The 22,181-nt window shown below is 45.7% G+C and overlaps 1 protein-coding gene across 1 annotated transcript in view; it reads right to left on the bottom strand.

Annotated features, from left to right (window-relative positions):
- The window catches only part of TMEM59 (transmembrane protein 59), a 186,836-nt gene that overhangs the window by 69,217 nt on the left and 95,438 nt on the right, over window positions 1–22,181 (bottom strand). Inside the window, exon 4 of the mRNA XM_078670389.1 lies at window positions 13,650–13,802. Within this exon, the coding sequence (XP_078526515.1) occupies window positions 13,650–13,802 (153 nt within the window). The remainder of the gene's footprint in view (window positions 1–13,649; window positions 13,803–22,181) is intronic.

Genomic DNA, 22,181 nt, shown 5'->3' with positions numbered 1-22,181 from the left:
TCTAAATTTGCAGACTAACTTGCACATTTGCATTCCATTCAGGCAAGCAGACTCCCTGGCACGAAGGATTGTTTTACCAGTCTGCCCGGTCGTTTCCTTTCACAGCACAGGATGCTCAGTTAACTTAGGCTGAAGCTTGGAAGTGTCCTGGACTGTTATAGTTTTCCTTTTGACATGTTTTCGATTCCAGACAGTGGAAAGTGAGGCCTGGAAATGCACGACCCCCTTCCAAGGACTTCAGGGCCCTCCTGGGGGTCACACCCCACAGATTGAAGACCTTTGCCTTAAGGATAGATGGTACTTGCACCATGAGAAGACTGTAGGATACCAACCGAATTGCAGTGTTGTGTATTTTGAGATTTCAAACCACTGAAATGCCCTGGACTCTACCTCGGCAGCCAGGCTGGTCCATCCTCATCAGGCATGATTCTTCATGGTCCTACTCACACCCTTTCTACCCCTTTAAAAACACCATTACCTTCCTTCTTTCCTGTTCCCGCCCGTGTTATGGTTTTATTTTTTCCCTATGAACATCTATGATTGACATTGGGGCTCCTAGAGCTGGTGATTTAGATGCATCTTGACATGAGGATGGTGGTAGCGAGGTTGAGAAGGAAGCTGCTGTCTAGTGGATTATCATGATACTGAAGGAAGGACTCCTCTGTGTAGTGTAACTTCTCTATTAATTAATTTGTTCCAGGAACCGCTTCTACGTGAAGTACTTGCATGTGTAACAATCAATAAAGCTCAAGTTAAACAAGCATTGGAAATGCAATAGGTCTCGCAGCATTAGAGTTAGTGCATTTAGAATTGTTTATGGGTTTTTTGTTGTAAATCTTTTGCATTTTTATTTTTTTTTGCCAATGCTAAAGAATTAAAAAATCAAAAAAGCAATAAACAATTGTAAAAGCTGTAACTAAAAATCCTACGAGACCTAGTGCACTGTGTGAGGGTGAGGTGTTGAGGGTGAGTGAGGGTGGGGATGAGTGAGGAGTTGAGTGTGAGTGAGGTGTTGAGGGTGAGTGAGGTGTTGAGGGTGAGTGAGAGTGAGAGTGAGTGAGGGTGAGGGTGAGGGAGGGTTATTGCGAGTTAGGATGAGGGGTTGAGGGTGGGTGATGGTGAGGGTGAGGTGTTGAGGGTGAGTGAGGATGAGTGAGGATGAGTGAGGATGAGTGAGGGTGAGTGAGGAGTTGAGGGTGAGTGAGGGTGAGTGAGGGTGAGTGAGGGTGAGTGAGGGTGACTGAGTGTAAGTGAGTGTGAGTGAGGGTGAGTGAGGGTGAGTGAGAGTGAGTGAGGGTGAGGTGTTGAGGGTGAGTTGTTGAGGTTGAGGTTTTGAAGGTGAGGTGTTGAGGGTGAGGTGTTGAGGGTGAGGTGTTGAGGGTGAGGTGTTGAGGGTGATTGAGTGTGAGTTAGTGAGGGTGAGGTGTTGAGTGTTAGTGAGGGTGAGGTGTTGAGTGTTAGTGATGGTGAGGTGTTGAGGGTGAGTGAGGGTGAGGGTGAGTGAGGGGAGGGGGAGGCGTTGAGGATGAGTGACGTGTTTAGGGTGAAGTGTTGAGGGTGTGGGTGAGGAATTGAGGGTGAGGGAGGGTGAGTGTGGGTGAATTGTTGAGGGTGAGTGATTGAGGGTGAGGTGTTGAGGCTGATGTTTTGTGGGTGAGTGAGGGTGAGATGTTGATGGTGAGTGAAGGTGAGGTGTTGGGTGAGGCGTTGAGGGTCATTGAAGTTGAGGGTGGTTGAGTGAGGATGAGTGAGAATGAGGGTGAGTGAGGAGTTGAGGGTGAGTGAGGGTGAGGTGTTGAGGGTGAGTGAGGGTGAGTGAGTGTGTGATGTTGAGGGTGATTGAGGATGAGTGAGAGTGAGGGTGAGTGAGGATTTGAGGGTGAGGCGTTGAGGGTGAGGTGTTGCTGGTGAGTGAGGGTGAGAGTGATTGAGTGTGAGTGAGTGTCAGTGAGGGTGAGGTAGCGTCTTACTGATTGCCCGTGAAAAGCCCAATTATCTTCTTATATGTGAAAAAGAATGAAATGCGATAGGTACATTTTACAAAAAAAATTGTGAGCTTATGTGTTGTATTTATTGTTATAAAATAGCACTCGCTCGGTAGGGAGGCTACTTCAGAGCTGATAAAAACAGAATTATACATTTAATAAACTGTCATTTTTTGTCCTGTGTGTTTAAGCGTAGTTGAGACATTGACAGCACGAGTCTGAAATATAAATGAAAACAACGCAGCAGGACCCGGCGCCTTTTCATCCCTAAAAGTATTTACCATTTGAGGAAGGACAAGGCGCGAACCCGAAATGCATCGAGGGGTGTGATGTACAAGTTGCCTATCTAGAATGTGAACGATTGTCCGATAAAGTATTTCAATCAATCATGCAATAGAAGTATAGAAAATTATTTTCAGCAAAGAAAAGACAAATGCACCAGTTTACGTTGGGATGACTGAATGCCAGCCACGGATACAAGAAAATTTATCAGGGATTCCAGGCTGCAATCGCGTAGAGTGTTAGGGGGTGTGAGGGGGGGAGGATGAGTGAAGTTATTTGCGTAAGAGAGTGTGTGAGTGTGTTAGTGTGAGGGTGAGTAAGTGTGTGTGAGGCTGAAGGTGTGTGATGGTGTATGAGGGAGATGTTGTTTTAGCGTTACTGAGCGTGTGTGAAAGAGTGTGATAGTTTTGTTGTGTGAGGGTGATGTTAAGAGTGTGTGTATATGTTAATAATAATTAAGTAATGTGTTGTTTGTAACTAAAGGTGTCCCCTTTGTATTACTTCAGTCTTATGTGTATATTAGTATGTAATTTTAAATGTGTATGTATTGTACTAACTATGTGTATGTTTTGTAACATGTTTGTGTAGTCTCGTTTTTATTTTTTTTTTTAAATGGCCGACGTATAGCGTCACGTCGACGTCTGCTATGTTTAGCGGTCTAGTTTATTTTTGAGTTGTGTGTGTTTTTTGTTTACGTATTTTTCTAGCCAATCGGAGCGCGACGTTTTTGACGTAGCGTTCCGATTTGCATACGTCAACCGTTGAATTCCCCATTGATCGAGAATGTTGGTGTGCGGAAGGCGTGTTCTTGTCCCGGTGGTGTTGCTGCGTCGTTTGACAGGTAAGAATGTATTCCTAAGTTTATTTTAATGTAATGTAATGTAGTATATATACTATGTAAAATTTAAATACTTGCTAAATTTATTTAATTCACTCGTAATATTTGTAAATGTTTGTAATGTAACATAAAGTAGTGTTTTTTATTGGCGATGTGTAATGCATATGTTTTGTTAAACTGTAATGTAATGTATTAATGTCCTTTTTTTGGTAATTTGACATACAAAAGGGGTTTGTTTCATTTCGAAGTGGTAAATGTGTTGTAATATATTGATGTAAGTTGTTTTTTTATTATTTTTTTGTGTGATGCTGAAGTAGTCGGATAATTTGTTATTGACGTACTTGAAGTATGAAATGAAACTTTGTGTCTTTGCTGACTGTAGTATTTTTAGCAATGTATGAACGACATGTACAGTGAACTAATGTATTTTTCGTTAGATTTTTGTGACTGACTCTTTCTATGTTCGTAATATGTTTTATTGTATTTGAACTAATTCCGTCTGGATAAATGCTATTGTGTTAAGCGTTTCTTTTTTTGTGTAAATCTCGACTATTGTATTCAATGCGTCCCATTTTCCGGATGAATCGTTCTTGTTTATTTCCCTCTGAAAAATTTGATTGTTTCTGAATTTTTGTTTATTTCGTCATATTTGCTTTATATTAGACGGAATTCCGTGAGAAGAAGTGCTATTGTTGTATGCGTCCGGTTTTTTGTGTAACTGTTGACTACTGTCTTTAAACCGTCCCATTCTCCGGATGAATAGTGCTTGTTTATTGCCCGGCGAAAAAGTTGCCTGTTTCACTTGTGTCTTTGTATCTCCTCGTCCTCGCTTCCTGCCACATATTTGTATTTGTTTCCTTTGTGTAATATTGTTGTAATATCGTACGAATTAAATTTACTTTTTGGCCCGAAGACTGATTAACATCCTTGCATCCTTTTAGGTCAATGATGTTAAGTTTTTTTTGTGTCTAACGTATCTGATGCTATACTCCGTCGACCCCCTTGTTTTCCGTCCTGAAATTTCTTTATGTGTAAGAAAATGGCCTAACATTCCTCAAATTGCAGAGTGGGTGAATGCTGCAGAGTGGGTGAATGCTGCAGAGTGGGTGAATGCTGCAGAGTGGGTGAATGCTGCAGAGTGGGTGAATGCTGCAGAGTGGGTGTATGCTGCAGAGTGGGTGAATGCTGCAGAGTGGGTGAATGCTGCAGAGTGGGTGAATGCTGCAGAGTGGGTGAATGCTGCAGAGTGGGTGAATGCTGCAGAGTGGGTGAATGCTGCAGAGTGGGTGAATGCTGCAGAGTGGGTGAATGCTGCAGAGTGGGTGAATGCTGCAGAGTGGGTGAATGCTGCAGAGTGGGTGAATGCTGCAGAGTGGGTGAATGCTGCAGAGTGGGTGAATGCTGCAGATTGGGTGAATGCTGCAGATTGGGTGAATGCTGCAGATTGGGTGAATGCTGCAGATTGGGTGAATGCTGCAGATTGGGTGAATGCTGTCTATTGGGTGAATGCTGTCTATTGGGTGAATGCTGTAGATTGGGTGAATGATGGAGATTGGGTGAATGATGGAGATTGGGTGAATGATGGTGAGTGGGTGAATGATGCAGAGTTTCTGAAAGATGGATAGTGTGTGAATGATGGATAGAGTGTGAATGATGGAGAGGCAGAGTGCTGTTGCGTTTTTGAGTGTTAGTGTGTGTAACTGAGGGTGAGTCGTTGAGGGTGAGTGAGGGTGATGTTGAGTGAAGGTGAGGGTGAGGTGTTGAATGGTATTGAGGGTGAGGGTGAGGTGTTAAGGGTGAGTGAGTGTGACTTGTTGAGGATGAGTGAGGGTGAGTGAGGTGTTAAGAGTGAGGTGTTAAGGATGAGATGTTGAGGGTGAGTGATGGTGATGTTGAGTGTAGATGAGGGTGATGTGTTGAGTGTGAGTGAGGGTGAGTGATGGTGAGGGTGAGTGAGGGTGTGGAATTGTGGGTGAGGTGATAAGGGTGAAGTTAGTGAGGGTGAGGTGTTGAGGGTGAGGGTCTGAGGGTATGCTGTGCTGTACCTGCTCCGTGTGTGAGGGAAGCTTGCACTGTTGCCGCCTGTGCTGTACCTGATGTATGTGTGATGAAAGCTTGCACTGCTGCTGTCGGTGCTGTACCTGTTCCATGTGTAAGGGAAGCTTGCACTGCTGTTGGCTGTGCTGTACCTGCTCCGTGTTTGAGTGAAGCTTGCATTGCCGTTGCCTGTGCAGTACCTGCTCCGTGTGTGATGGAAGCTTGCACTGCAGCTGCCTGTGCTGTACCTGATGTATGTGTGAGGGAAGCTTGCACTGCTGCTGTCGGTGCTGTACCTGTTCCATGTGTAAGGGAAGCTTGCACTGCTGTTGCCTGTGCTGTACCTGCTCCGTGTTTGAGTGAAGCTTGCATTGCCGTTGCCTGTGCTATACCTGCTCCGTGTGTGATGGAAGCTTGCACTGCAGCTGCCTGTGCTGTACCTGATGTATGTGTGAGGGAAGCTTGCACTGCTGCTGTCGGTGCTGTACCTGTTCCATGTGTAAGGGAAGCTTGCACTGCTGTTGCCTGTGCTGTACCTGCTCCGTGTTTGAGTGAAGCTTGCATTGCCGTTGCCTGTGCTATACCTGCTCCGTGTGTGATGGAAGCTTGCACTGCTGCTGTCGGTGCTGTACCTGTTGCATGTGTAAGGGAAGCTTGCACTGCTGCCGCCTGTGCTGTACCTGATCTATGTGTGAGGGAAGCTTGCACTGCTGCTGCCTGTGCTGTACCTGCTCTGTGTGTGAGGGAAGCTTGTACTGCTGCCGCCTGTGCTGTACCTGATCTATGTGTGAGGGAAGCTTGCACTGCTGCTGTCGGTGCTGTACCTGTTCCATGTGTAAGGGAAGTTTGCACTGCTGTTGCCTGTGCTGTACCTGCTCCTTGTTTTCGAGTGAAGCTTGCACTGCTGCCGCCTGTGCTGTACCTGATCTATGTGTGAGGGAAGCTTGCACTGCTGCTGTCGGTGCTGTACCTGTTCCATGTGTAAGGGAAGCTTGCACTGCTGTTGGCTGTGCTGTACCTGCTCCGTGTTTGAGTGAAGCTTGCATTGCCGTTGCCTGTGCTATACCTGCTCCGTGTGTGATGGAAGCTTGCACTGCTGCTGTCAGTGCTGTACCTGTTGCATGTGTAAGAGAAGCTTGCACTGCTGCCGCCTGTGCTGTACCTGATCTATGTGTGAGGGAAGCTTGCACTGCTGCTGCCTGTGCTGTACCTGCTCTGTGTGTGAGGGAAGCTTGCACTGCTGCCGGCTGTGCTGTACCTGATGTATGTGTGAGGGAAGATTGCACTGCAGCTCTCGGTGCTGTACCTGTTCCATGTGTAAGGGAATGCTGTTGCCTGTGCTGTACCTGCTCCGTGTTTGAGTGAAGCTTGCATTGCCGTTGCCTGTGCTGGAGCAGCTCAGTGTGTGATGGAAGATTGTGAGATCTGGCATAACGGAAGGATTGGTAGTGCGTGCACAGTTTTTTTTTTTGTTTGTTTATTGTTGTAGTGAAAAGTTTTATGTATGCACTGTGTATGTTCTCTTTGTGTGTTTTCTTTTTTATATTTTCTTTATTTCAGGGAATGAGCTGCTACGATGGACAGGTAATGACAAATTAATTTGCATAATATTAAAGCGTGTCTTTGTGACTTTTATACTTTTGTTTATTGATTTGCTTATTGTAAAGCTAATGTAATTATTTTATTAGGTCTCTCTGCTCGCATGTACTTTCTGCCTGGCTTCTTGCATTTGATTTTTATTTTATCAATGGCTGCTATTTCGGTGTATTTGTTGCCATGGATTGTGTTCCGTTTTGCCGTACGTGTTTTTTGGTCGCACTTGGCTTGTGTATACGTTTCTAAAATTATGTAGTGTATGTAATTAAAAGTTTTTGTTTTTCTGTTCTAGTAAAGGGTATTACGCAATGTATTCCCTTTACGTTTGTTACGTAAGGGATGTTAGCGTTCTATTTTTTAATTGATGGTGATGTAATTATGAGCGTTACGTAATTTTTAGCCAATCGCAGCTCTACGTTGTGTGACGTAGCGTTGCATTTGACATGCGTCAACGGGGCTTTTTCCAAATTGATGTGAATGTTCGTGCGGTAAAGGTGTGTTATTCCTCCGTGTTTGTTGCTGCGTCGTCTGACTGGTAAGATGTACATTTATTAAAAGTGAGTACATGAATTTGAATGTATTAATACGTGTGTGTATATACGTATTATTAATAATGTTTTATTAGGATGTATGAGTGTTTTATTTGTATTGCGCCATGTGTATTATCGAGTTTTGAGTTACAATATTCCTTAGTACTGTTCTAAAAGATATATGTTTGAAAAATATAGTTTTTTCGAAATGTTACATAAAGCAATGTTTATGTTTGTATGTGTTATGTCTTTGAAATTGCGTCCCTTGTTATTTCTCGCTCACTTTCCTTGTGTTTTGAATTTTTCTTGATCTTTATGCGAATGTTGGCTCGTGTTTAAGTAGATTCTTTGGGATGCATTGAGTAATCTTTGCTAGTGTCTTCCTGGTATGTAGTTTCAGTAGTTCCGTTTCGCCTGAGGTGGCACTGTGATGTTTATTTTCCCTCTGACTTAGCTTTTGCTTGTGTCATTTGTACCGGTATGTGACTTGTTTCGCCGCTATTCATTTTTTTTGTTAGTTGCTTGTTGTAGTTAAAAGTATAATGTATGCACTGTGAATGTTCTCTTTGTTGTGTTTTTTTTTTATATTTTCTACATTTCAGGGAATGAGCTGCTACGATCGACAGGTAATGACAATTTTATTTGCATATTATGAAAAAGTGCCTTTGTGAGTTCTTATACTTTTGTTTATGCCTTTCCTTTTATTGATGTTAATGTAATTATTGTATTTGGTTTTGCTTTGCTCGTACGTATTTTCTGTCTGGCTCCTCTCATTAGAGTGTGTTTAGTATTTTATCAATGGCTGCTATTTAGTTTTATTCTTTGGCATGGATTGAGTTTCGTTTTGGCGTACGTGTTTTTCGGTCGCACTTTCCTTGTGTGTAGTAATTTTCTCTTGCACGGCATCCCTTATGTCCATTTCTGCAGCAATAGCACATTATTAACATTCTGCAACCCCACACTACAATTGAGCGACATGAGATCATCACTCATTGCCAGTAGAGCCGTATTTAGAACTCCCCCAGTCTCATTTAGACATAGAACTGCAGTACTGTACAGCACCAAAGCATGCTTGTATAGCTGTAATTCTGTGTGCAACGTACAAAAAGTTGTTCTAAAGCGTGCACTTCAGGCTGGTGGTGTGTGTGACTGTTGAAAGCGTGGATTGATGGCTGTTTGTGTGGGTGTATGCATGGTGAAAGGATGCACTGATGACTGTTGTGTGTGTACGCCTTGTGAATGTGTCCATTGCTAGCTATTAGTGTGTGTGCCTGTTAAAAGCGCACATGTTTGGATTGTATGTCGTTTGTCTGCTGAGTAATGCTGTAGTGGTAATGATTGGTGCTGTGGTGGTAAGTGTTTGTGTGTGGTTGTAGTGTGATAGTGTGTTGATGGTGAGTGAGGGTGAGGTGTTGAGGGTGAGTGGATGATGGTGTGAGGGTGACGGTGTGAGGGTGAGAGTGAGTGATTGTTGGCGAGCGTGAGGCTATGAGGCTTATTGAGAATGTGAGTGGGTGTGCGAGGATGTGTGAGAGTGTGTGAGTGTGGATGTGTGTGAGGGTGGGGGTGTGTGAGCGTGTGGGCATGTGAGTGTGTGGTGCTTAGTAATGCTGTAGTTGGGATGTGTTGTTCTGTGCTAGTGATGAGTGGTGTTGTGATGGTGTTTAATAATTACCACCACAGCATAACTCAGCACCACAACAGTTGCAGTTCTCCCAACAATGGCATCACTGATGTCCACGAATGCAACATGCAGCAATACCACTTTATCTTTCTGCAGCCCCACAGTACCATTGAGCAACAACACTGCTTCACTCTGCACTTCCACATCCGTATTTTGCAAACACACAGTCTCATTTTGACATAATACTGCAGTACTGATGACTGTTGTGTGTGTATGCCTGGTGAAAGTGGCCATTGATAGCTGTTGTTGTGTGTGTGTGACTGTTAAAAGCGTACATGTTGTTATTGTATGACCTTTGATTGCTGCAGTGGTGATGAGTGGTGCTGTGGTGGTAATTGTTTTTTTGTGTGGTTGTAGTGTGATAGTGTGTTGAGGGTGAGTGAGGGTGAGGTGTTGAGGGTGAGTGAGGGTGAGGTGTTGAGGGTGAGTGAGGGTGAGGCGTTGAGTGTGAGTGAGATTGAGGGTGAGTCAGTGTGAGGCGTTGAGGGTGGGTGAGGCTATGAGGGTGAGTGAGGCGTTGAGGGTGAGTGAGGGTGAGGTGTTGAGGGTGATTGAGGATGAGTGAGAGTGAGGGTAAGTAAGGGGTTGAGGGGGAGATGTTGATCGTGATTGAAGTGTTGTTGTGGTGGTAAGTGTTTGTGTGTGGCTGAGTGGCGTTGCGTGGGTGAGTGGCGTTGCGTGGGTGAGTGGCGTTGCGTGGGTGAGTGGCGTTGCGTGGGTGAGTGGCGTTGCGTGGGTGAGTGGCGTTGCGTGGGTGAGTGGCGTTGCGTGGGTGAGTGGCGTTGCGTGGCTGAGTGGCGTTGCGTGGCTGAGTGGCGTTGCGTGGCTGAGTGGCGTTGCGTGGCTGAGTGGCGTTGCGTGGGTGAATGGCGTTGCGTGTGAGTGGCGTTGCGTGTGTGAGTGGCGTTGCGTGGGTGAGTGGCGTTGCGTGGCTGAGTGGCGTTGCGTGCCAGAGTGGCGTTGCGTGCCAGAGTGGCGTTGCGTGGGTGAGTGGCGTTGCGTGGGTGAGTGGCGTTGCGTGGGTGAGTGGCGTTGCGTGGGTGAGTGGCGTTGCGTGGGTGAGTGGCGTTGCGTGGGTGAGTGGCGTTGCGTGGGTGAGTGGCGTTGCGTGCCAGAGTGGCGTTGCGTGGGTGAGTGGCGTTGCGTGGGTGAGTGGCGTTGCGTGGGTGAGTGGCGTTGCGTGGGTGAGTGGCGTTGCGTGGGTGAGTGGCGTTGCGTGGGTGAGTGGCGTTGCGTGGGTGAGTGGCGTTGCGTGGGTGAGTGGCGTTGCGTGGGTGAGTGGCGTTGCGTGGGTGAGTGGCGTTGCGTGGGTGAGTGGCGTTGCGTGGGTGAGTGGCGTTGCGTGGGTGAGTGGCGTTGCGTGGCTGAGTGGCGTTGCGTGGCTGAGTGGCGTTGCGTGGCTGAGTGGCGTTGCGTGGCTGAGTGGCGTTGCGTGGGTGAATGGCGTTGCGTGTGAGTGGCGTTGCGTGTGTGAGTGGCGTTGCGTGTGTGAGTGGCGTTGCGTGGCTGAGTGGCGTTGCGTGGCTGAGTGGCGTTGCGTGCCAGAGTGGCGTTGCGTGGGTGAGTGGCGTTGCGTGGGTGAGTGGCGTTGCGTGGGTGAGTGGCGTTGCGTGGGTGAGTGGCGTTGCGTGGGTGAATGGCGTTGCGTGTGAGTGGCGTTGCGTGTGAGTGGCGTTGCGTGGCTGAGTGGCGTTGCGTGGCTGAGTGGCGTTGCGTGGGTGAGTGGCGTTGCGTGGGTGAGTGGCGTTGCGTGGGTGAGTGGCGTTGCGTGGGTGAGTGGCGTTGCGTGGGTGAGTGGCGTTGCGTGGGTGAGTGGCGTTGCGTGGGTGAGTGGCGTTGCGTGGCTGAGTGGCGTTGCGTGGCTGAGTGGCGTTGCGTGGGGGAGTGGCGTTGCGTGGGGGAGTGGCGTTGCGTGGGGGAGTGGCGTTGCGTGGGGGAGTGGCGTTGCGTGCCAGAGTGGCGTTGCGTGCCAGAGTGGCGTTGCGTGCCAGAGTGGCGTTGCGTGCCAGAGTGGCGTTGCGTGCCAGAGTGGCGTTGCGTGGGTGAGTGGCGTTGCGTGGGTGAGTGGCGTTGCGTGGCTGAGTGGCGTTGCGTGCCAGAGTGGCGTTGCGTGCCAGAGTGGCGTTGCGTGCCAGAGTGGCGTTGCGTGCCAGAGTGGCGTTGCGTGCCAGAGTGGCGTTGCGTGCCAGAGTGGCGTTGCGTGCCAGAGTGGCGTTGCGTGCCAGAGTGGCGTTGCGTGCCAGAGTGGCGTTGCGTGCCAGAGTGGCGTTGCGTGCCAGAGTGGCGTTGCGTGCCAGAGTGGCGTTGCGTGCCAGAGTGGCGTTGCGTGCCAGAGTGGCGTTGCGTGGGTGAGTGGCGTTGCGTGGGTGAGTGGCGTTGCGTGGGTGAGTGGCGTTGCGTGGGTGAGTGGCGTTGCGTGGGTGAGTGGCGTTGCGTGGGTGAGTGGCGTTGCGTGGCTGAGTGGCGTTGCGTGGCTGAGTGGCGTTGCGTGGGTGAGTGGCGTTGCGTGGGTGAGTGGCGTTGCGTGGGTGAGTGGCGTTGCGTGGGTGAGTGGCATTGCGTGGGTGAGTTGCGTGGGTGAGTTGCGTGGCTGAGTGGCGTTGCGTGGCTGAGTGGCGTTGCGTGGGTGAGTGGCGTTGCGTGGCTGAGTGGCGTTGCGTGGCAGAGTGGCAGTGAGTGGCTGAGTGGCGTTGCATGTGTGCGTGGCGTTGCGTGTGTGAGTGGCGTGCATGAGTGGCGTTGCGTGGGTGAGTGGCGTTGCGTGGGTGAGTGGCGTTGCGTGGCTGAGTGGCGTTGCGTGGGTGAGTGGCGTTGCGTGGCTGAGTGGCGTTGCGTGGCTGAGTGGCGTTGCGTGGCTGAGTGGCGTTGCGTGGCTGAGTGGCGTTGCGTGCCTGAGTGGCGTTGCGTGGCTGAGTGAAACAGGCAGAAACGTAAATGGAGAGGGGGGTGAGAGTTAAAAGAGAGAGTGAAACAGGCAGAAACGTGGAGAGTTAAAAAAAAAAGCAAATGAATCTAAGCTGCGAGATGTGGCATAACAGAAGGATTGGTACTGCGTGCACCGCTGCTTGGGGTATCTGCGAGATTTGTGTAAGTAAATGGAGAGGGGGGTGAGAGTTGGAAGAGAGAGTGAAACAGGCAGAAACGTGGGGAGTTAAAAGAAAGAGGGAATGAATCTAAGCTGCGAGATGTGGCATAACAGAAGGATTGGTACTGCGTGCACCGCTGCTTGGGGTATCTGCGAGATATGTGTAAGTAAATGGAGAGGGGGGTGAGAGTTAAAAGAGAGAGTGAAACAGGAAGAAACGTGGAGAGTTAAAAGAAAGAGCGAATGAATCTAAGCTGCGAGATGTGGCATAACAGAAGGATTGGTACTGCGTGCACCGCTGCTTGGGGTATCTGCGAGATTTGTGTAAGTAAATGGAGAGGGGGGTGAGAGTTAAAAGAGAGAGTGAAACAGGCAGAAACGTGGAGAGTTAAAAGAAAGAGCGAAAGAATCTAAGCTGCGAGATGTGGCATAACAGAAGGATTGGTACTGCGTGCACCGCTGCTTGGGGTATCTGCGAGATTTGTGTAAGTAAATGGAGAGGGGGGTGAGAGTTGGAAGAGAGAGTGAAACAGGCAGAAACGTGAATCTAAGCTGCGAGACGGAGAGGGAGGGAGAGAGGAGGAAAAAGAGAGGGGGAGGAAAAAGAGAGGGGGAGTGAGACAGAGGGAGGAACACAGTTAGAGTGAGACAGAGGAAGACAGGAGAGAGGGAGGGGGAGCTATAGATGTAGGGAGAGCGCGAGAGAAAGAGAGCGATAAAATTATGTGTATGCCGGGAGGGCTCAGTGCACGAAGCCTTCGGCTGCAGGGTCCTGTGATTAACTTCATGGTCAGTTTTATGTTGTTGCTGTCCCTCCAAGCGCAATGCCGCTGCCAGCAATACCAGCATCAAAGAAAACAAGACGGAGGGAAGAGAGGGGAGAGGGGAGAGGGGAGGGGGGAGGAGAAATGCGACACGGCGGGAAGGGGCAGGCAGGATGACTCAGGGGAGGGGGCGGAGCGGGGCAGAGCGGCATGTGGGTGTGAACAAGCCGGGCCTTTGAAGTGAAGCTAAGTTTCACTTCAAAGGTGTCGGAGGAATGCGGGCGGCTGTGCACGCGCTTTTAAGCTCAATGCACATGCGCATTGAGCTTAAAAGTCACGGGCACTGCAAGGAATCGCCACGATTCCTTGAAAGTTAGATAAAGTCTGGATGAGCCCCTATAGTCTCGCTTGCTCGATGCGCATGCGCATCGACAGGCGAGACCTAAAAACTGCTTAATAACTAAAAACCCAAAACACAAGCCTAGTGCTGGTCTCCTATGAGTATTACCATTACTACAAAAGCAGTGTTAACTCCAAAGCTAGAGTAAAAATGCTGCTGAAACTTTACAAATAATCCATTACATAAAATGAGGTGCTGGTGGTGAGGGTGCTGGTTGGATTTATTTCACCCTTGTGACAGTACAAAAATGAATCAATGGACATGTGCATTACACAGTACGCATGTCAATCCACTGGACCATTGTTCATTATTCATCGCTAAATCTCTACCAGTAAGAGCAGAGGTACATGTTTTTCGCATTAAACATTTGTGCTGCCCTTCTAGTTCAAAGCATTCAGGTAACATGTCAGAAAGCAATGCTCTTAATTTACAAGAGAATGCACAATACCTGGAATACCACAATTTTGTCGTCATCTGCTTGAAGGTAGAAAGTCCATGAGGATGTTATAAAACCATGTGCAGAGCCCATCATGTCAGTCCAAATCGATCTCACCAGTGTCAAAGGGTAAAGAAGATGAATTTTTGGTCTCATTGCCAACAGCTGTAAAGACATGGTCAAAAGTGAAGAGGATGCATTGTGGGGCAGTAACAATTTAGCGTTAAACTCTCTTTGATATGTAGGTGTATGTGCATGTGTTGATTGGTAATGCATATGTGTGCAATGATGAAAGCTATTCATACATTCCTTGTGGCACAGCACTTCTGAGACAGCTAGTCCTCCAAATTCACACAGCCTCACTGGGTGCTGGCCCAATTTGAAGGTACAATGACTAGGAAAGGACAACGTGTACCGAAACTGCATGCAAATTCTACTGGTTACTGAGCAATTTATACAAATGTTTGCACAGGTGAAAGCAGAGAATTACAAAAGTTCTTTACTTTCAGAAAACAAGCAGTATACTGGTTTCAAATATGCCTAAACAATACATCATGGTGGTGTGGGAATGTTAGTTGACTGGTGTAGAGTATTACAGCATATAATGGAGTGGAGTGACAGAGTGGAGTGTCATTAAGTTGAGGCAGAGTAGTGTGTGGTAGAGTGGAATGGAGTGTCAGAGTGGCATAGAGCAGAGTAGCTTAGATTAGATTGGTGTGGAGTGCTGTAGGGTAGAATCACAGAGTGGCGTGGAGGGGCACAGTAGAGTGGGCATAGGGTGAAGTGGGCATAGGGTGAAGTGGGCATAGGGAACCATAGAAAGGCACTATGTGGAGTGGCTTGGAGTAGGGTGTTGTAGAGTGGAGTGGCGCAGAGTGGTGTAAAGTGGAGTGGCATAGAGGGAGTAGAGTGGCACAGAGTTAAGTAGAGCAGACTGGAGGGATGCAGTGTAGAGATGTGTAGGGTGGAGTGGTGTAGAATGGCAATGTGTAGAGCAGAGTGGCGTAAGCAGAGTGGTTGCATAGAGTGGAGCGGTGTAAAGCAGTATGGCATAGAATAACATTGTGCAGAGTAGAGAGACAGAGTGAGTGGCATAGAGTGGAGTGGAGTGTTGTAGAGCAGAGTTGATTTGAGTGGAGTGTCATAGAGTGGAGCGGCGTAAAGCAGCACAGAGTAGCAGAATTGTGGGTGTAAGTAACTAAAGCGTCAGATGGAATACGGGGGTGAAAGAAACCTAAATAAGAAGCTGAATGTCTGTGTTAAGAACAGGAAAGCACATTGCACAAACAGGAATAATACTGAAACGCTTAAGAAATAAAAAAATTAGTGCAAAAGACGAAGACAAACAAAGACAAGGAGGAACATATGCAATTAGTTTATGCTCCAGGGAGGAGCCAACACAAGAACCAAAGGTACGTCTCGCAGCACATCGCATGCGCTATGTAGGAGAGACATAAACCGGGGCAGCCCAGTAACAAATTGCAGATGCGGAGTGCCTCTAAAAAATGTACTTTAAAAAAAAAAAAAAAGAAGAGCAGGAACACTAATAGGTAAGGTGAAGGAGCAACAAAGGAACAAGAAGGGTGAGAAGTCAATGTGGGTCTGGCGGGAGCAATGGGAGGGGGGGCATAATGGTAACAGAGGAGCTTGAAGTGGGAAGGAAGGAGGAAAAAAGCAAATAAATAAATTTAAAAAAAAAGCTTGCCAAGAGTGGCGAATCAAATGGAGGAGTTGGCAAGGGGGATAAAGTAGCAACATAGAGCGCACAGGGGGTGGATATTTGATTTGAAAAACTGCAAATGGAGGAAGAGAGAAAGAAAACACATGGACTCCAACGTAGTGCTGAAAGAAAAAGAAATAAGAAGTTCTCTGAATGCAAGAAGTAAAAAGAAGGATACAAGTCATCCCATCAGAACAGAGTACAAAAAATGCTTTAGAGGTGGGACAATCAAAAAAATACGGAGAAAAGCCATTGAATATAAAGCAGGGAAACAAGAGATAAAAAATAATAATCAAAATAATCAACAGCAAGAGGGACAGAAAGCTCCTATTTTTCTGTCATTTAATGTCTTTACACAGATCGCAAAAGCTGTCTGTAGGCGATACCTAAAAATGTGAATAGCTGTAATGTAGCAGCACACACAGGGTAACCTGCATTTCAATAGGTATCAACTTTAAAATGGTGAGCGAAAGGAGTTGCCAATGCTTTTTAGGTCGAGCCTGAGCCAGCGTGGAAGAGCTGCTCTGGCGATAGATAATCTGTTGTAGTTCAGTACGGGAGAGAAGCCCCGGCCATATTTTTCATTGGCTTGTGTCTTTGTCCTTCGTAAATGCTTCGTAAATGCGGTCTTCTGATTCCTAAATAGGCATGTTAGTCCCTCCTTAGTACGTCCTTTTCTTCATTTGTAACCTCCCATGGCTACTGGCCCTTTTACTTCGGCTGTTACACGGTGGTGTTTATTAGTCTGCAAGTACTGTTTTCTTTTTTCCTACTGTAAGCAGGACTACGTGCGCAGCCGGGACAATAGCGGCTGCTTATTTTAAATCTTGTATGCTTTTAGTAACCAGAGCTGCACAGGTGGCGTGCTGCGCCGCTTACAAAAAACATACTTTTTTTTTTTAATTGAGGAACAGCTTACTAGACTGTATTTTTTCAACGTAATATGTTTTTAGTAACGAGCGCAGAAAAATATACAATATTGAACAATTAGAGGCAGGCAGCCGTGCCTTTTTTTTCAATGACGTGGCTCGCCAAACTCTATTTTTATTAGCTAGTTATTTGAAGACGATGTTTAATGCCATCATGAAGCCCTGAACACAAGAATATAGTTCACACAGGCAGTAGGCCTAGAAATTAAAGAAATGGCCACACGTGTTGCGTATTATTCCAGTTTGTGTAGTGCCTTGTACTGTTCCAAGTTCACGTCAGTGTGCTGTTTTGCCGAACGTGCCATCCTGTGCTTCAAAAAGCAGTAAACTGCGCAAGTGAGGCGCTAGCTTTCGAGGCGCTCCTGAAACTAGCGGGAATCTCGTTGGCCTCTGCAACAGAACCCTTCTGTGGAGAATGTTTCCAAATGCTTCAGTCTTTCGTAATATGCAAACGCCTCTTACTCTAGGGGACCAGATAAGCACAGTGTTCCTTTTAGTTTATTCCAGAGTTTTTGAGTCATGTGGAAAACACACAGATAAATAGAAAAAAAAGTGACCAGACAGGGTGTGTAGTGCCTATACTATTGTGTGCCTCGGTAATGTGAAGTCATGGTTTTCCAAAATCAATTAATCATTAGGCCTGGCAAATTAACCTGTTGTTTAATTTTAAGTAACTGGAAATTGCATAGTCATTTCGAAGGACATGAGAAGGGCATCGGTTCATTACATTCCTTTGACCCATGTACTTTAGCAGTACCTCATGCTGGCATGGAGTACAAACAGGAACCGCACCCTGGCCCTGTGAAATGAGGAGCTGGTTTGTAGCGCTACATGGACGATATCCTGAATAAAGTCACAAAATATATATTTCAGACTTCAATAGGGGAAAAATAGCAATAAAAACTATACGACCTGAAGTCCATGGCCAGAGTAGCAGATTTGTCTACTCGATTGACGAATGAAAACTTGTCTTGCGGGTTGACAGCTTTCTGTCCTCAACAGTGCTTAATTTGTAAAAGTAAAAAAAAAAAAAGAAAGAAAAAGAATACATAAGTGCAATGGCCCTCGTCAGAAGGCTGTTGCAGATTGCACCACCTATTGCACCTGCTAGTGCCATCATTGGCAGAGCCAACACAACTACTAACCGTAACACCCTACAAAGTTGACAACTCACCATATTCCAGGTCCCCAAATCTTTAACAATGCCTTGGCCCGCAGATATTAGTAATTTTTATGTATATCGACTTAATAAACAATAGTTATGGTGTTCACCTCCAGTTCAGAGAAAAGGTGCCATCATGTGACAGACTTTCATAATTGAGGGTCCTGAGCACCGGAAACCACCTGCTCAAATTAAGCATTGATCATTGATTACTTCTGAAAATAATAATAAGTGCATTGAGCATACGTGGTAGCAAGTGAAGATCACGGTTCTTGTGGAAGACCTTGTCCTAGGACGGGGACCTAAACGTATGCTGCATCTATTCTTGCTGCAATATTTCTCCCTAAGGGACACAGCTGCATAGATCCTCTTCCTTCTTCCATCGGGAAGCAACTATGTGGTGGATAACAGGTAACAAGAATCAAGAGTACACCACAGGCAGTGGATTGTGTGGCTTCACTCTCTAGGCACGAATGACCAAACTGACGTGTTTATTGAAGGACAAGGTACACCCAAGGTCACCATGAAAAAATGTCATTGAAACTTTTGTTAGCAGTGGCACCTAGCATCTCTGAGAGTGGTGACTGCATAATTACCTGCCCGAATATCACGTAACAAGTGCAAAGAGCCATCCATTTGATTAATTTATTTTTGCAGTTTTATATAGTGTGACCAAGACTCAAGGGGTATCAAAGCACTTTACATAAAAACAGATACTAATACATGCAAGCAGTTTACAAAAAAACAGTTTCATGGTTAACAATGCATAAAACAATTTACACAGTAACATTAGTTTACCCTGACCTCTCACAAAAAACATGTTTATACAGATCATTATAGTTTTTACTGGGAAGAATTGTGAGGACTGTAAAACTGAAATCTAAAAAAAGGATGGGTGGGCTGACATTTTTCCTTAGAACATGGCTGCCATAACGATCCCAAGACTGAATAGAGATGGTTGCAGTGAGCCGTCTAGTTATTGTCAGGGAGATCAGGACACATCATGATGGCCTCTATGGGAATCATATTAGAATGGTGAGGGGAAACAAGATGTCAACATCCACCTTGCCTGTGGGTTGTCTCCGCTCTACGAACATGAATGAAACCCTAAAGATGGCTTATCACCACATTACGACCCCCTACCCTCCACTATCTACAGAGGCTACAGAGGAGCCACCGCTGTCTCGCTCCAGTGAGCGATGTGCCAACCTCTAAGTCAATAGAAGTCGATGCTTCAGAGGCTGCCCAGGGTTGGACCTTCCGTATTGCAGTGCTGCAGAGCTAATCAAAGCTCGGCCCGCATAGGTGGAAGGAGGTTTAATGATCAACACCACAAACTGCACAGCCTAAAAGCACTGAGTGCGAGAATGGCAGGAGCTACGCTCACTTCAAATATGACCGGGGGCCCGGTAACATCCGCTATGGCATCCGGTTACAGCATATCATGCCACATGTTCCCCTGAGAAGGAGGCTGCTCCTCTACAGCAGCCTTTAGAAGACAGTCAGGCCTGCCATTTTTCGGGGGGACAGCAGGCTCCCTAGGATTGAAGTAGAGATCCTGGAGAAAGCAAGGTGGGAGGAGTTCCATTCAGGAGCATCTACCCTCTGCTATCCTGACACAACCGTCCGTCCCCACCTATTTCCATTCATCTGACCATCCATTTGTCTGTCCATCCACCCGTCCATCCACAGTTTCTTGCTTTGCTTTACTGGCCACTTTGCCATTTGTGCGGATATCTTCTTGTTTATTGCTCCTTCCGGTCATTGTAAATAACAATGCCTTTCATTTTTGGGTTAGCTATCAAAATCGATAAATAAAAGGCATTGACATTTACAATGCCAATAGCTTACACTCTCGCAAATGCAAGACATATTGCATTGCAAACGCGTGTTTGCATTTGTATGCATGTGCATACATGGACGAAAATTTTAGAATGTGATTTCTAGCAAAGAACACCCACTCAAAGATGGGTGCCAGGGTCACGACGATTATGCTGCAATAGGTGAGTGCCATCTTAGAGCAGTAAAACTATTTAAACAAGCATTTTTGCGAGTTTGAGCTATTGACATTGCAAATTACAATGCATTTTATTTGTTTTTTTAAACATAAATAAAAGGCATTGTCATTTACAATGTCAATAGCTTACACTGGCGTAAATGTGAGACCTATTGCATTGCAAATGCTTGTTTAGGACTTGTGCCCTGACTGGATGCATATTTCTTTTTCTAAAAACGTAGTGGTCAAGATTTAAAAAAAAAACGTAATACCCGATCAGGAAGGGAATATACTATAGCATGTTTTAGAGAACAGCAACGAGCTCAAATGCATGTACACTTCGTGGAATTAAAACTGGTACAGTGAGCTTCTATCAGCACGGTACAGAAACTATTGACGAGAATTAAAGCTAGGTTGTTGGCCATGTTTCTGGCAGGGAGCTCATTTGCAAGGCTGAGACACATTTGAAGTGCTTGAGCCTGAGTTAAAGTAAATACATTAGTTAAGCCGTGAGTTTTTAACAATTACAACAGAATACTGCAAAGCGCCAACCAAAATGTTTTTTGAAACGAGAGCAGGAAGATTAATTATTGTAACTCTGCTCGTCATCAAATGCAAGCGCATAAAGAAGCCAAAGGGAACAAATTAGTCTAGATTTAAATCACTTAAATGCACGATAGTCCGGGCCAGTTTTGGAAAGCCTGGGTCAGCTGCTGGCTCCTCTGTCTCTTATGGAAGGGGAGGGGCTGCTATTGTTTCCTGCTCAGCCCCCTGCAAACACCTCAAAGAGTTACGCAACAAAACAAGTGCTCGAAGCTCGCCAAATTAATCACATTCACAACGCTGCTGATGAGCCTGCCAAAAAAAAAACAAGCATTTGCAATGCAATAGGTCTCGCATTAGGAAAGTTTGAGCTGTTGGTATTGTAAATGACAAATTTTATATTTATGTGTTGGTTTTGAAAATAGCGAAATTAATAGCTTTGTTATTTACAATGCCAATAGTTTTAACTTTCGCAAATGTGACACCTATAGCATTTGTAATGCAATATGTGTTGTATTTACGTGACTTAAATGTATTGATATTACTAATAACAATGTAGCATAATTATGTGGCAATGAGTGGTATTGTGTGGAGTGTGTTGCATTCAGTACAGTGTAATTATGTGGTGTGTAATTATGTGGCACTGAGTGGTATTTGGAGTGTATGTTGCATCAAGTGCAGTGTAATTATGTGGCATGTAATTATGTGGCACTGAGTGGTATTTGGAGTGTATGTTGCATTGAGGGCAGTGTAATTATGTGGCGTGTAATTATGTGGCACTGAGTGGTATTTGGAGTGTATGTTGCATTGAGTGTAGTGTAATTATGGGGTGTGTAATTATGTGGCACTGAGTGGTATTTGGAGTGTATGTTGCATTGAGCGCAGTCTAATTATTTAGCATATAATTATGTGACACTGAGTGGTATTGTCTGGAGTGTATTTTGTATTCAGTAGAGTCTAAATATGTGGCATGTAATTATGTGGCACTGAGTGGTATTGTTTGGAGTGTATGTTGCATTGAGTGCAGTGTAGTTATGAAGCATAATTATGTGGCACTGAGTGGTATTGTGTGGTGTGTTGCATTCAGTAGAGTGTAATTATGTGGTGTGTAATTATGTGGCACTGAGTGGTATTTGGAGTGTATTTTGCATTGAGTGCAATGTAATTATGTGGCATGTAATTATGTGGCACTGAGTGGTATTTGGAGTGTATGTTGCATTGAGTGCAGTGTAATTATGTGGCACTGAGTGGTACTGAGCGTATGTTGCATTGAGTGCAATGTAGTTATGAAGCATAATTATGTGGCACTGAGTGGTATTGTGTGGAGTGTGTTGCATTCAGTAGAGTGTAATTATGAGGCGTGTAATTATGTGACAGTGTTATTTGGAGTATATGTTGAGTTGAGTGCAGTGTAATTATGTGGCGTGTAATTATGTGGCACTGATTGGTATTTGGAGTGTATGTTGCATTGAGTGCAGTGTAATTATGTGGCTTGTAATGTGGAACAGAGTGGTATTTGGAGTGTACGTTGCATTGAGTGCAGTGTAATTATGTGGCGTGTAATTGTGGCACTGAGTGGTATTCTGTGGAGTGTGTGTTGCATTCAGTAGAGTGTAATTATGTGGCGTGTAATTATGTGGCACAGAGTGGTATTTGGAATGTATGTTGCATTGAGTGCAGTGTAATTATGTGACGTGTAATTATGTGGTGCGGAGTGGTATTTGGAGTGTATGTTGCGTTGAGCACAGTGGAATTACGTATTATGTGGAGTGTATGTTGTATTCAGTAGAGTGTAATTGTGTGGCGTGTAATTATGTGTTGGTCTGACTTGTTACAACCATGGCAAATCAATGTCAAGCTATGAAAAATTGAATCCTTTCTTTGTCTAAAACATTTTAAAGGATGTGCTTTTAGTGAGACAACCAACTTATACTAATTTTACTTTTAGCTACATAACAATGTACAGTTATCGTCCGGGCTTTTCTTTAGAGACGGACTTGTCACTTTTTGCAGCTCTATTTACATATGTTGATTAACTATTTGTTGCTTTCTTCAAGCTCCCGAACTCAGAATACCATGTGAATGGGTGCCTTTAGAAACAGGCCCCACTCAGCCACTAATGCCGCAAACGTTTATCATGCCGGGTGGAGGGCCGTGGGCACAACTATTGCAGTAACAGAGTGCGGATCTAACC

The sequence above is a fragment of the Lissotriton helveticus genome, chromosome 1_2 (genome assembly GCF_964261635.1).
Source record: "Lissotriton helveticus chromosome 1_2, aLisHel1.1, whole genome shotgun sequence".
Classification (NCBI taxonomy): Eukaryota; Metazoa; Chordata; class Amphibia; order Caudata; family Salamandridae; genus Lissotriton; species Lissotriton helveticus.
This window is presented reverse-complemented; position numbering and strand designations above follow the sequence as displayed.